Raw genomic sequence first — 15,651 nt, forward strand, 5'->3', positions numbered from 1 at the left:
TAAACGTGAAGCCAATACAAAAGAATCAATGACCTGCAATTCTTAGTTAAAAGTGGAGCTATGGCGAGCCCAATGATTCAATATTTACAAGAAACAAGAAAAATATTACAAGGAGCTCCTAAAAATGATTTTAAGTTATTGCCTATTTTACTCTTGTACTTTGGTATCGGGTTTTTGATCGAGTCTCCGACGGAACACAATGCTTCGTGCGAAAAATATCTTACAAAAAAATATGCCGGTTTTACTGCATCTGATCTCTCTCTCTCTTGTTCCCGCTACCCTCGCTCTCTCTCTCTCTAGAGCTACAGTCTCTTCTCCGTGGATCAGCAACTTGACAGCAGCCTGAGAAACGAGGGCGAAAATATATCGAATTAGGAGGAAAAAGTTAACCCCTAATTTCAGCTACAGAGTGTCTCCCCATAGTTCACCCAGTTCACAAAGATATCTGGAAATTCCTCGAGAACATCGGAATTCTGTCCAGTACCATAGGACAGCTCTGTTTCAGTCTGCTCCCTCCCCTACATAATAACATAACACGGAAAGAAGCAACATTAGACTTCAGAATGCGTTCTCCAACCTCCCTAGCGAACAATGTACTCAATTGGACGAACCAAGAATTCAAGCTCAAATCAATAGAACTATAAGCACAGTCCACTCTGGAAACCGTTATGGCCAAAAATCAGCTATCGGTCCTCAACCAGTGTGTATTTGATTAAAAGAAAGATGACAATAAAAGAGATGACTGATATCTTGTATCTACTAGATATTCACTGGTGGAGGGAGCTTTTACCAGTGTTTGATCTACAATAAATCAGTACATATATAAATCCCATAAGAGTTGCAACTTTTACCTAGATCTGTCAACATACAGAAACGAATAACACTTCTACACCAAGGCTACGAATATTAAAAAGTTTTTTTTTTTTTTTTTGGGGGGGGGGGGGGGGGGGGGGTGGGGGGGTTGGTGGAGGGGGAGGTGTTCTTACTTTCATGCTGGATCCATATTCACTGGTGGAGGAGGTAGCCTCTCCTATCACTCCATCGACAACATTTTCTGCTGATAGCCCGGCAACTGGATAGTTTGTGAGCATCAATGACCTGTGGACACTTATGATGAAGTTAACTTCTTCAGATATAATTCCAATATTAGAGTCTTTTAGTCAGGAACACATTTTAATTTGCCTAGATATTTCATGCATCTTTTTCTGCTTCCTTCTAGTGCAGTTGATTGCCTAGAGAAACTACAAAGGGACTTCCTATAGGGTGGTTTTAAGTGAAGATGTCAAATTTCATATGGAAATTTGGACCGAGGTATATTCTCCTATCTTTAAGGGCGGGTTGAGATTTCGGAACCTGCTCTTGTTTAATCATGCATTCTGGGGGAAGTGACATCGGCGTTATCAGAATGATAGAGAGGCCTTGCAGAGGGTAACTAATTATCACGTAATCCCAAGATACTTTAACGTGGTCTCTTCTTCCTCTCATAGGATAACATGCCATTAAAAATTAGTGCTTATAGAAGCAAATAATGGCATCCCATTTTGTGATATTCACGTCATTCATACTCCAATAGTACTGAATAATTTTCTGTAGAGAGCAATATAGTAGATTCTAAATACGGATGTTTGTAGGGTCAATGGTGTTATAATGAGGTCCAAGGACCTCTCATGGGGTGGAATTAAGGAAGAACATATGTAAAAATTGGAGAATATTTTGTAACTATACTAAATTAGAGGTGGGAAACAGAGCTAAGATTAGATTCTGGCATGATTAATGGTATAGAGACAGGGATCTTAAGTGCTCTCGGATGTGTACAACATTGCAAGAGCTAAGAATGATTCTGTAGTGGAATGTGGCAGCAGCGCAATGAACAGATGTTCGAAGACAGAGATCGATGGCGGAACTAAAAGCTTTCTTTATCAGCAATGGCCTAGATCTACATGATTTTATTGTCGTTGACTTTGCAAAAATTTTAATAACACGGCTTACTTTCATAGAACTAAATAAAAAAATTACCTCTCAAATTGCTCTTCCTCACACGAATTCCCAGAGGAAGATAACCAGTCAAGGTCAACAAAATTTGAGCAGTTGGACATATCTCCATGTTCTGAGAAGTAAATATGATTGGTTTCAAGGCATCGATCTCTTTGAATATCCTCAAAAAGCTGAGGCATTGATGGGGTATACCTGCAAAAAGAGGGAACAAAAGACGAATCAAATCAGGTATGGAATCATTACGTAACATCAGCTTATGTATCCCAAAAGAAAACCATGTTACCCATAATTTGTTCACTATGATTTTCCACAAATATGAACAAAACAAATGGTAATATCATTCAATTAATTGCTACATAAAATAATAAGATGGCATAAACTAACTTATTACATATTTGTTCAAACATACACAGTGTAAGTGTCAATCAGGCCGACACACAAGACAAGGTTATAGGCATGAACCAAAATAGATATTTCGTAACTCTCAAACATGTTTTAAAGTGCAACCAAAGCTCCCTAACCAATCAGAAGCACATGGACCTAATCATAGACCGGTGGCCCGCTTAACCTGGCATTGGCCTGTCTTTCGACCAGCTCAGAAAATTATTTGATGGCCGACAATCCAGAAAATCAAGTACAAACTTAATAAATATATTCACATTTTTTTTCTGCAATGTAATTTTTGGAAAACACCTTTGAGGATTGAATCCTTTTATCATTTACCCTGAACCTACTCCAGTTAGCAGCTTCCAACCATTCTGTCTGTAACTGGGGATATTTTTTTTTTTTTTATCGGTAAATAAGTGGGAAAATTTATTGTCAGCTCTCTAACGATACTCTTGAAGTCTAAGAAATATACAAATGAGAAGCGTAGTTTCCATACTTTATCTTTTGAAAAATCGGAAAAAAAAAAAAAAATGTACACGCTGAAGGAATATCAAAAAAGAAAATTCAGGTAAACTAAGTGAGAAAGGACTTTAGAGAGTCCAACAAAGACAAAGTGATGTAACCAAACCTCGAAAGAGCTATATCACTCTCACAAGCTGAAATTTCTGGTGATGACTCAGATAGAAAGTTGCTTGCACCTTGTGATCGCGCAGGCAGAACTGATTTAGAAACATGTGAAGGATTTGTGGCTGACATGGGTGAACTGCTTTCGCAAACAATGTTCCCATCTGATAAAGATCGTTTGAAAATTGACCTAGACAATACATAACTCAACAAGCATCAACTACACAGCAGCAACAAACTTCTGTAAAATGTATATTGATTAAAGTCAGTGTAACCATTCGCAATTCAGCAATACATGCAGCACACATTCTAGAATTACAAGCAATCTATAAAATCCAATCATTTAAAAGTTGACCTAGAAAATATGTACTCAACAAGCATCAACTACACCGCAGCAACAAACTTCTGTAAAACACATCTTGATTAAAGTTGGGATATGAACTTTAATCCCAAACTTCTGATCTATTGACTTCACTTAGTATGTGGGATATGAACTGTTAAATCATGCTGTCGACGATTATTTGCAGTTTTGTATGACATTTACCATCTTCTGCGGTATACAAATCCCAAAAATTAAATCATTTTTACGATTGAAATTATTTGCAAGGAAAGAAGAACATTCAGACAGCTGAAGTACTAAGGTAGTAACAAAATGTCTCCCCCCAAAAGGTACCTCAAAACTCACAAATGAGCTAATTAAAGCCCTAGTCCAAAAATTTATCAGCATCTACCCCATACTATCAAAACAATAAGCCATCACTGAGAAGTATATTTTACATGCCATTAATGATAATCATATTTTTGCATGTTATTTAGATGATACAAAACATCTTTGGCATCAAATCAAACTTTTGACATCAACTCTCACAAGCACATATACTAGTAGTCATGCAGTAGCAAGCCAACTTTAATCAACAATACTTACCTTCCATCTTCACCTACATTTGTATGCCCATTCCTCGCAGCATCACAGTGCTGGTCCGAATCCAGCTCCCAAATAGCAGGTTTTCCCTGTTGTGGTTGGAAGTGACCCAAGAATCTGCACAAGTTATTTGGAAAAGAAATTTAATACAGAAAAATCTAAAGTGAAAGGAATACCCTGCATTAATGTTTTCCTCATATCAACAAGTGGTGGCAGTGGAATCAAAACAAGGACTAAAGCCAAACCAGATGCCAAACCCACCCCCAGCTCTTCCCTGAACTGATACCCATAATGTGGTCAAACAGTGGACCACGCTAACTAAGTAGGACATATACCAGTGGGCTACAAAGGCTCACACATAATAAAATTGCATAAATTCCACTCGTTAAAAATCATCTCACCACCACCAAATCTTTACATAGAACAGGCTACCGGATAAATTATTTGAGCCAAGATGGTGCCGGAGCACTGAAAACAGATGCCCCAACTAGAGAATCACACTGACATACATTTCCAACGTGTAGAACATAGTACAATTGGCAGACATGAGATTATGTTAGCAGAAACGTTGCTATAAAGTAAGATGAGATTGCAAAATCAAGACTTACACATTAATTGCATCTTGCTTCTCTGCGTCCATATAGGCATTGCTGTAATATCTTTGAAGAGTTCTGAAGAATTCTTGAGACTGCATTGCTGCTTTCCACTGACCCCTTCTTGCAGAGAATATCTATTGCACCAGTAGTTCAAAAGTTAGCAAATGAAGCAGGTTAGTAAAGATTTAGATGATTACTTAGTCAACATAGTAGGAGAGAAGCAGAAGTTTCTTCTTCTATTCAGCAGGCAAAGTCATCTACAATGCCTAATACCCATAAGAGTGTCAATGGCTGATCCACAACCAGGTCCCTAAGTAGTAACCATGTCAAACTAGACTGCATAGTCCACCATCAAAACCCCAAAAATTATTGTTGTTTCAGTTCAAATATCAAATTATGAGGAGCTTAGTCTCCTAGTCTTGTTTTTTGGTTAAAGACTTGAATCTTTCCTTCCAGGTAACTTATTCTGTTTTACACATGCAGAATCACATCTAGTTTAAGTTTTGACAGGCAGGCATGCATTATGTTTTAGGATTACATGTGGATGCTAAATGCAAGTGTTCATCATTACACAGAGATGGTCTCATCAACTAGGGCAACAACTCCCCCATTGAAGTCAAGAGTAGTTTATAATCTCAAAGTTATAAAGTTCTGAAAATAGAGACCCCTCTTTCCAAAAAATAAACAGAACAGATATCCAAAGCAAACTATTTTAGTCCATAATACAGTTTTGCCACCAATATAGTTCTGGATTTGATTCTCACAAGGGACTCATTATGATGGGATTTCTACTAATAGGGCCTGTGAAAGATTCAGATCCAAATTAAATCAGTGTACATCCCATATTATCTTGATCTGATTTTACAAAGAGAATAACTTCTAACCGGTGCGTCCATTAAATGGCTGAAATCAGCCTCCAATGTGCTTCTGCCATGTAGCCCACCCATTAAACCCAGAATGGGTCTGCACCGCACCGAAGCCAGATCTCTCTCCTACCCTCGTCTCTCTCTGACTGAACCCAGATCCACACCCCCTCGAAAACCAGATCAGATCCCTCCCCTCACCTCGTCTCTCTCACACCGAACCCAGATCGTCACCCCTTTGAAAACCAGCAGTCTCCAGATCCAACACTTGCCCATCACCACCGACATCAAGCTTCCCATCCCCCCCCCCCCCCCCAATCTCTCTTCTGATTGGGGGCTGGTACATTGGCAGTCTATCGAAAACCCTCTTCGCAAGATGCTCCAAGAAATTGGGGAAAGAGAAGACGGGACATCGGCATTCTATCGAAAACACTTCTCTCTTTCGCTATCTCTCTCATCGGCAATTGACAAGCAACAATGCCTGTCAACGGGCACATCTTTTCTGCTCTCATTACCTGCTTCAAAAGAAACCTGTAGTGGAGAAGATTGTGCAGAAGATCAAGCCTTTTCTTCTACTTTCCTCTCTCTCTCTCTCTCTCTCTCTCTCTCTCTCTCTCTCTCTCTCTCTCTCTCTCTCTCTCTGTGTGGCTCGTGGTGACTTGGTATGGTTCATCAATTTTCCCACCCTATGGTGTCCATACTGTTCCAAATCTTTTTGCCAATCTCAGTTTTATTTTGTTTTGTACTAATTGTGAATCTGATGCATGGATACTGTTCATGTATTGTAGACTTAATTTTTCACTTTTGATGGTCTTTTTCACTGATCTGGTGCTGATGATTTCACACTTTCCTTTGATCTTGAAGAGGAAGTCAGCTTTGGTATTGGGAAGAAGATTACAACTCCATCATTTCCTTGTTGATGAGGATGATGATGGTAGTGAAGAAGAATGTGACTCTTTTGACCACACAGAGAGAGAGAGAGAAAGAGATAGATCAGGTAAAGAAAGAAAAAAATAGAAAAAAAGTGAGAAAAAAAGCCCACAATGGAGAAAAGATTCATCCACTACAGGTTTTCTTTTAAAATGAAAGCCCCATAAATCAGTTTTTATGGTGGCCGCAAGCTGCCTGGCATCAAAATGGCTGGGCCGCGACTGGATGAGTTTTGATTTGTGAGACAGCAGGTAGCAACAAAGAGAAGGGAAATATTTTAGGTAATAATCTGATGTAATGATCCTCATGGTTTTATTTTGTACACTGCAGAGATGTTAGTGTGTTATTGGCTGCTGCTCTAAGGCCTAAAACAGTCATGACAGCTCCAAAGCGGAACTCTTTTACAAAATTGATTCTTCAGTGGTCACACTGGAAATTGCATTTGGCCCTAACATTGCAGATGTTTCAAACAATAAAAAAAGAAAAAAATTCCACTTATGATCACCAACAAATGAGAATATCAATTGGTGTCATCCAAAAATTCGACTCCACCAAAGATATATCAAGGACCTCAGAGATGAAATGTGTTTAAGAAGTAATAAAAAATGCAAAGAAAGATCGGGAAAATTTTGCTTGTGGGGCCATCTTTTAGTCCATTTCATTGAGTGGAGAATGCTGATGCCTGTATTTAGTTTGTTTGGGATGACTAGAGCATGCCTGAGTTGGTGGCTGACATGTTGGTTAGTTGGACAGAGCAATTTAGTGGGCATTACTAGTGAGATTGTGGAGTATTACTCCTTAATTTCTAGTCTGGTGTCCCCAAGGGAGAGGAGTAAAGGATATGTGAGGGTCATCAGTCTTGGAATTGAAATTGTTGGTCCTACAAACATTTTATGCTTGGATGGAATCTTCTCATTGCTTTGCTTTCTCTTCTCTGCCTAGTTTTTTGGATTTTCTGGATTTTAGGAGTTAGCTTTCTTCTTCCTATTGTGTTGTATCAAATCTTTTCTGTGCTTCCTGCATACCAGGTTTGTGCCTCCTTTGCACCTTTTAATTGAAGGCCATTTACTTATCAAAGAAAACCAAGAATTGGATAGGTATAATCATAGAAATGCAAACACATACACAGATACACACACTGAGCACCTCCAAGTGACTTGGTGGCAGTGACAGTGACGTGTATATTTTTTTGGAAAGAGATTACTTATCAAAGAAAACCAAGAATTGGATAGGTATAATCATAGAAGTGCAATCACCGACACACACACTGAGCACCTCCAAGTGACTCAGTGGCAGTGGCAGTGGCAGTTACAGTGACGTAATAATTTCATCACATCACACATAAAATATTGAAATTTCTAAGCAATATGAACTTAGAAGGAACATAAAAAGTGAGAATTACCTTGTTATGAGCAGCTGAGCCACCATATTGGTGAGCAAGTGTGTCACCCATTCTTTCATAGAACCCCATCAAATCATCTGCTAAAGGATCATCAAGATCTATCTTTGGGTTGTCTGTCACTCCCAGAGCATGAAGCTGGTGTGCAAGAGCTGCTAATCCATAAGCATATTGTGCAACATTCGTGCGATCCAGGCAATCAATACAATTGGTCCTGAGCACCCCTTTTTGTAACATTGGTGGCTTGACAGAGTGTTTCCCATTAGAAACGTTACAAGGACCATTATCAGCACCACTGAGTTTCCTCTCTAAGTAATCATTATCCTCATTATCATAGCTGCAGTGTGTCTGGGGATAAAAGCTATCATTATCCACATTCCTGAATCAATTCTCAAATGCCAACCACCATCAGATACCAACAGTATTAGTAAAAACATTAGAGTCAGTCTAAAAATATGATAACTTCATGACATGATCAGATAACCATTGGAACAAAACCTCTGAGGATTCACTTTCCAAATGTAACTTCATTGATTTCCTTGATGCAAGTTTAAGTATGCATGAAGATTCATGATGATCAAACTCACACAAGTGATTCTGGAAGCTATTGGGATGAGATAGCAGAAAACTTACTCAGAGGAAAGCCATCTTAGACGCTCATCACACCCAAAGGTTGGTGTTACTTGGCAATAAAAGAATCCCGTTAGCGTCAATGCATATGCAGCCACTTTGCCCAGAAGTATCAATGCATTTGTAGCTTTTCTGGAATTGAAGGGGATAAAATACACATTTGCAGTAAAACTCAAACTTTCAATGAAAGAAAAGCATTTTTCCATAATCACAAAGAAATAGCATTATTGAAAGAAGAAAGAGCCAGAACTGAGCTAGTTAGACCTGTACCTCCGAGAATGTTTCTGTAGATCCCAGTGAAGAAACCTAAGACGGTTCTCCTCTGACAAATTTTTGTTGATGAAATCAATGGCATTAGCAAACTCTGTACGAAGAATGGATTCTCGAGGCTTCTTCTCATGCGTCTATTAGTTGCCAAAATTCAAAAAGAAATTGTAAGGGACATTAACATTTAAGGGAAAATTAAATTTTGCATCCCAAAATTACCATCTTTTTATTTTTAAAAGAAAAAAAAAATTGCACCCTTGAACTACGAAATTTTGGTAATTTGCATACTAGTCAAATATTGACTGGGGGTGAAATTGCAGACAATTTGGTATTTAGAGTACATATTGCTAAACTTGGTACTTTACAGTAGAAACTGAAAATGATGATACTCCAGGGGCGGAAAACGTAATTTCTCCTAGAACAAAAAATACATCAAATACAAATGAGCAAATGTATTAATATCTGGATTTTATGTTTCTTTCATTAAATGTAAATGTCTTCTCCTTAAGAAAATGTCCAGCACTAAATACAGAAGAAGAAAAAAATAAAAACAAAGTAAAAATGATGGTGATGATTATGGTGATGATGCTGCCATGAAGATAATAAATAACAATGTCGACAAACAACAAAATCATCAATCAATCAAGGAAACCCACCTTAATCAAATTCAAAATAATAATGGGGTTTCCATATCTATTGACGAGATTTTCAAAATGAAGCCTGGTGGCTTCATAATTTTGGTCCTTCCTTGACACTGGAAAAGAGCAAAAGTCAGTTGGAGAAATATGTGGCATAACATTAGCTGCTGCTACTCATGCAAAAACCTACATAAAATGTCTGGTTTAAGATTCAAGCGTGACGTTTCCTGTGACCAAAAAAGAGGGATTGATCCTCGGTTTTGGACAATAGAGCTTATTTGCATGGGAAACCCTTTTGGAACATCCTCAAACACTATCTGTTCTGTCTCAACATCATTAGCAACTCTGCCCTTCTCGTTTACACCTCGTTTCAGATACCTAAATAAGAAGTAAACAAGTGAGGATTTCTATTCCATGTCAGGTCAATATTTAACGAGGATTATGACCATATTACATAATCTTTATTGATAACAGTGGTAAACAGATAACACATTATACAAGTCATGACGCACAAACACATTAACCAAGTTAGACTGCACAACTATGTGACAGTCACAACTTTCTAGTAATAATTTTAAAACCATTGACAAAGCATGTAAAGAAAGAGTGATTCTTATACATGCACAAGGTGTATCTGAAAAGTATGTATACATTCCTACCTGGTGCCTGCATAGTGACGGGACCGTCTTGCAATGAGGGTCAGTTTGATCTCTCGTCCATATATAGGAAGTGTTGCCTAGGTATCAAATAGCAAGAATCCATCAGATATTCAATAAAACAGCAAAATAGCAATAATCAAGTAGCTCAAGAAAGGCCAAATTATTATCTGCATCTCAGATAGACAATATTCAAAAGTGAGCAAGTTCACAACTTTCAGCAATTACTAAAACAGCAAAATAGCAATAATCAGAAGCACTGATGCATCCCAAAAAGAAATATTATCTGTCTGCATAATATTCACTTCCTAAAACCAAAAGCACATTTATGAGAGGAATATCACGACATCGCCAATAGAGAGCAAATTATTAAATGATACCACTTTCAAAGATAAGGGCTTCAATTAATGAATGAGATTTCACATGAACAGCATCAGAGGTTTGTAAAAATTGGGATTCTTTTTTTTGAAAAATAATTTTAATATATTCAATTTCTAGTACGCATAAAGAGAGTCTATAAGTTCCAAGAAACTTCCAAACAGAAAAAGAAATCTATCAAAGGCCACAACAGTGTCATGTGAAATTGTGCTGACTTTTCCCATCCAACCTACCTTATTTAATTATTTATGATAGATCATCAAAAACATTAGAATTCCTTACTTGCTTAAAAAAGCCATAAACCAAAGCAACTGTCCAAAGAGTATTCTGGAGGTGATTCCGGATTCCCTGAGTCAAGAACTCATTCCAGACAAACATGGTTTCATCAATAACCTGGCCAGTCTCACTATTACACAAGTTCTTTTGAAGACTACGCATAACATGGTATGAGTAGCTAAAAAAGAAATCTTTTGTGAGATCCACCATGCATAGGAGCTTCTTGTACCTAAGCCATCAATCCAACATAAGAAGAAAAAACATTACAGAGAATTAGGGATAAAGCAATTGTTTAGAAAAGAGAAAAAGAAAGATGCAAATTTTAATAAGGAACTTTCAGTAGAATAAAGCATTATTCTGCCCTATAAAATTTGATTTTGTATGCAGATGGGTATACAGAAACTCATAAAGGAATCAAGCTCTGCTTGCAATTTGAAGGTTTTCATCAACACATGGCCTCTACAAGCAACCAATCAAAGAAGTAATCTACTGTGTAATACTTTACCAATTCAGTTCATGCCATCACTGAGAAAGATTAAAACCTGGGAGATATGAAAATAATTCCAAGGATGCCGACTAAAAGATATTCAAAAAACAAGGTTTTACTATATTCTTGTATACCTTAAAGTGCATTAAAAAAGTGCTGAAATATGAGAATGTGGTCCAAAGTCAGATAGGTTGTTCCCAAAAGGTTAAAGGGAAATCAAAAAAGGATGAACTATATCAGAAAAACTAGTTTTCACACAATAGAGACAAAGCCAAGTCACATTCACGGTTCCCTCCACAAGTACCATGGACAAAAGGCATTTATATGCAGAAGCGAGTAAAGACCTGTTCTCATTCTTGGAATTAGTGATACTGGACTGAACAGTAGAATTTGAAAGCGGAATCATCTCACTCTTGGAGACAGCATATATAGTGTGGCCACAGATTACACCAATCTGTCTTCTTTTTGTGATAAGCAACATGTAATAAGGTTCCAAAAATTTGATAAACCCTGAAAACAGCAAGCCACCATTTAGTGCCATCATAATATTGTTAAATTATTATGATATAAATAAAACAAACTAGGATCTACATACCAACAATTCCATAACAAGAAGTGACAAACTTTAGCCCACCGGTGGACTTATTTCCTTCATTTATCCGACTTAGCAAGTCAGAACACTCCCATTCCGTATACGTGGTAGAATCTTCCTGGATGTTTAGCTCTGAAGGGTCCAGCCGATCAATCTTTAGCACTCTCCAATAAGTTCTGCTCTTGTCCCTTCCTATCATGTAAAAGTTCTGCAGCATAAAACGTTGTCTTGGTTGTTTTAAATATAACAGGGACACGAACAAAATATTTCACATGCTTCTAATAGGATAACATGATAACGCTGCTGATAAATATATGTTTATGAAAGAAAGAAAGTAATAACACAAAATCTATTAATAGTAAAATGGGTGAGAAAGAATATATTAAATGATATGACAATTTCAATAGATAGTCGAATTTAATGAGTCCAGCCAGTTGGGGCGGTCCTCAATCACTATAAGGTAGCTGAGAGGTTACGACTCTTCTATCATAAGCAAAAATAAATAAATTAAAAACGCCTAGTGATTGAAAGTTGCCAGAAGATGAAACAAGTTGTTCCAAAATAATGGCAAATTTACATCTCATGTAAAGTAATTTGTAAAAAGGAGTGAGAAAACAAGTCCGTAGGTTACACTTCCTTTATACTATGGCATTTGAACAAGGAATTTGAGAAATACCAAAACAAATACAAATGCTAAAAGAAAACGAATGTACAAGTCTATTGCACATTGCATATGAAAGAAGAAAAGGGGGGAAAAAACCAAAAAAAAAAAGGACAGACGCTAAAAAATAATGTACAAATGGGATCAGAGAAAGATTACCGATCGAGTCTCGTAGAGCCTGAATTTGTGCATAGAAGCATGGATAGGAGGAGGAGGACTAAGGGGCTCATCAACGACGGAGGAGTAGAAAGAGGAGGGTGCGAACTCCTTCTCTGGCGACGCCATCGATAAATATTACAGATCAAACCCCTTCCCCAGCCGAGCCTCTGAGGGCTCTCAGGCTCTGGGTAAGGGACCTTTCATCATCAGAATAGCATGCAAATATATATAATATTTGTGCATATAAGATGTGAATTATGTCATCGAAATAGTCTCCAGGAAACAACGATCCCTACAGCATACAATTGACTTTGGCTGCTTCAAATACAACATGATCTTTCTCTATGACCTCTTCCTACAACTATCACTCCAAACAATTACTACTATTTATAATTCCAACACCGGCTCCTTTTCTTCCATTCACAGCCAACGCGAGAGAGAGAGAGAGAGAGAGAGAGAGAGAGAGCTTCTGATCTCTTAAATCAAAGGGAACGGAATCAAATAAAGAAAAAGGGAGGACAATTGAGAGAGGGAGAGATCGAATATTCACCACAAGAAACACATATATTTAACGAATATATACATATCGTATACATATGAATAGAAACAGAAGACAGAGTAAAGAATCTGAATTGAAAAGCTGCGCGCACAAAGAAGATCGTGAAGGAAAGAAAGAGATTGGGATGTTCGAGAAGACAGACACGGCCGAAACCAGAGGTAGAGACGGGGAGGGGCAGAGAGGTGCTAATAATTGGTGTTGTGTGCGTACATATTTATATATATTGAGAGAGAGAGAGAGAGAGAGCAAAACTGTTTTTTTTTTTGTTAATAATGATCTTTGTTGTTTTTCAAATATACAGAAAGTAGAAAGTCAGAGAAAAAGGAAAAGTTCACATCCGAAAAGATGTATAGTAAAATGTAATCTAGTCTAAACAAATATCTCCTTCTCCTCTCCAAAAATAAAGTAATAAGCCACAATCTCCGTCACACAACTTCTGAATTTTTCAAAGAGAACTACTTTAGACCGGATATCTTCTACATTTTACACTCACCAATGCCGTAATCACATGTCAGCAATTCATTAAAGTCCCAACAAGTGATGAAACCGCACAAGATTCCGGCCCAAATTTAAAATCATTTCCTCGGCCCGAGCTCATTTCATCTCACCCTCTCCTCTTCTTTCCGTTTGGGATGTAATCGATCATATTCGCTCCAATTTTGAATAATTTTTATAATCAAATTGGCGTTATATCAATTTTGAAAACTTTTAGGAATTGATATCTAATCGATTGATTATCAAAATTAAAACTTTTGATTATTTTGGTTTTTGTTTGGTTCGGTCCAATTTTTTCAATTTTTTAATTTTACAAATAAACAAAATTTTATTTCAACAAAATTTTAACAAATGATTCACTTATGTCCTTGTTCTATGTTATAAAATTATAATTTATATATTATATTTCTACTACAACAAAATTTTTATTTTTAGTCTAAATAAAAATCGTCCTAAAATTGAATTTTAGGGACAATTTAAATTTTGTCTCTAAAAATCAACGAAAGTTGTTAACCATAGGAATAATCAATTTTTAGTTCAAACGGTATATGTAGGGATAAGAAATCACATTTCTAATAAAATATCCGTTCGAACATTTACTAAATCATTGGACCATAAATGAAATAAACTTTCGAACGAATATTAGATACAATCGAACAAGAAATTGACTGGTTAAGTTACTAAATTTAGCAAGAAATTGACTTAAACTATCGAACGCCAAGGATTTATAGTTTGAACATGGGTATTGATCATTTGATTAGTATTAATAGTTGTTCGAATGCAAAACAAAGGGTTCAAACGGAAAATCTTTGGCAGGAATGGAAATACATTTAAAGGCTTATACATATATTCAAACAGTGCTAGAATTTTTACAAATTTTAATAGAAAAACAATACCATACTTAATTATAGAAAAATATTTAATTTATATAAAAATTTTGTAATTAAATAATATATATAATGGAAATCAATAATTAATTTAGAAAAAAAAAAGGACGATTCATAATTAAATTAATTTTACAAAACACAAAATATTGTCCATACAAACAAAAAAAATGCAAATAAAAGATATATACTACTACCCAACACTTTAACCACATCCTTGACTCTAGCTAGGCATGTCTCTTGCTGTGTTAGCCGAGTACTAATCATCACCTGAGTCTTAGATGTGATACCCTCATATTCTACTTGGGATTTGGTGGACTCTAAAGCATCGGGACATGTAACATAAGGTCACATGCTCCTGTTTATGACAAATAAACATGCAATGCACCTAGCATATATATAACAATAAACAATATTCACAGCGGATAAAATTTTTTTGAACAATATTATGTACTAAAAGTAACATATCTCAAAAATATAAACATATTTCATAAAATCCATATAACAGATGTTTCAAAGTTATAGTATATGTACAAAGATCTATAACAAAGAGAGTATTGAAGACAACGCTCCTTAAGTACATGTAAATACTACTAAAATATATTAGGCTAATCGTTCAAGTAGCTTGCACAACTTGGCCAAAGAAGCCAACATAGTATCGATGAATCAGAGCATCAAGGCTTTAAGCTCTATGTCACGGCTTTGACGCCTAATCGACCTCCTCTAGTCGACTGTTGGTCACGTCTCCCGATCCTAGCACATGATCTACCATTTCGAGAGAATGGTAGTTGGGAATATTAAATGAGATTTGATTACAAATCTTAAGAAATTAACAAATAACTTTAATTAGCAGTATACAGATGCATGAATGACAGTAAATAAAAAAAAGGCGAATGCTGACATGAACATGAATAACGTGGCATGACTTGGCTAATACATGACATGGATTGACATAATCTGGAACTGACATGAACTGAACTAATATGACATGAACTTGGACTCTATGTAAAATAACATGACATGAAAATGAAACTTGAAACTAAACCTGGATGTGAACTTAACACAAACTTGGGATCTTGTTCATAACTAACTAATTAATTAACTAATTAATGTGTAATAAATAAACATTTCGTGACATAGTATAATGTGACATGTATAAGAGCATAAGAACATGAATAACTATTCTCTTACCAACGCATGTATACAATATCCTTGCAGTGATTGAAGCGTGATGAAATTAGGCATGAATAACA

The 15,651-nt window shown here is 36.5% G+C and overlaps 1 protein-coding gene across 1 annotated transcript; it reads right to left on the reverse strand.

Moving 5' to 3' along the window:
- Window positions 1–19: 19 nt before the first annotated feature.
- LOC122307741 (phosphoinositide phosphatase SAC3-like) lies at window positions 20–13,244 on the reverse strand. The gene is made up of 16 exons (XM_043120814.1): window positions 12,461–13,244; window positions 11,644–11,848; window positions 11,393–11,558; window positions 10,568–10,790; window positions 9,911–9,987; window positions 9,442–9,629; window positions 9,270–9,367; window positions 8,617–8,750; window positions 8,350–8,478; window positions 7,720–8,095; window positions 4,537–4,658; window positions 3,932–4,045; window positions 3,011–3,196; window positions 2,017–2,187; window positions 987–1,098; window positions 20–518 (listed from the first exon to the last, which is right to left on the reverse strand). Exons 1-16 carry the CDS (start codon window positions 12,584–12,586, stop codon window positions 399–401), a joined length of 2,547 nt encoding a protein of 848 aa, XP_042976748.1. The 5' UTR covers window positions 12,587–13,244; the 3' UTR covers window positions 20–398.
- Between the last annotated feature and the right edge of the window lie 2,407 nt (window positions 13,245–15,651).

Source organism: Carya illinoinensis, chromosome 4 (assembly GCF_018687715.1).
Source record: "Carya illinoinensis cultivar Pawnee chromosome 4, C.illinoinensisPawnee_v1, whole genome shotgun sequence".
Lineage (NCBI taxonomy): Eukaryota > Viridiplantae > Streptophyta > Magnoliopsida > Fagales > Juglandaceae > Carya > Carya illinoinensis.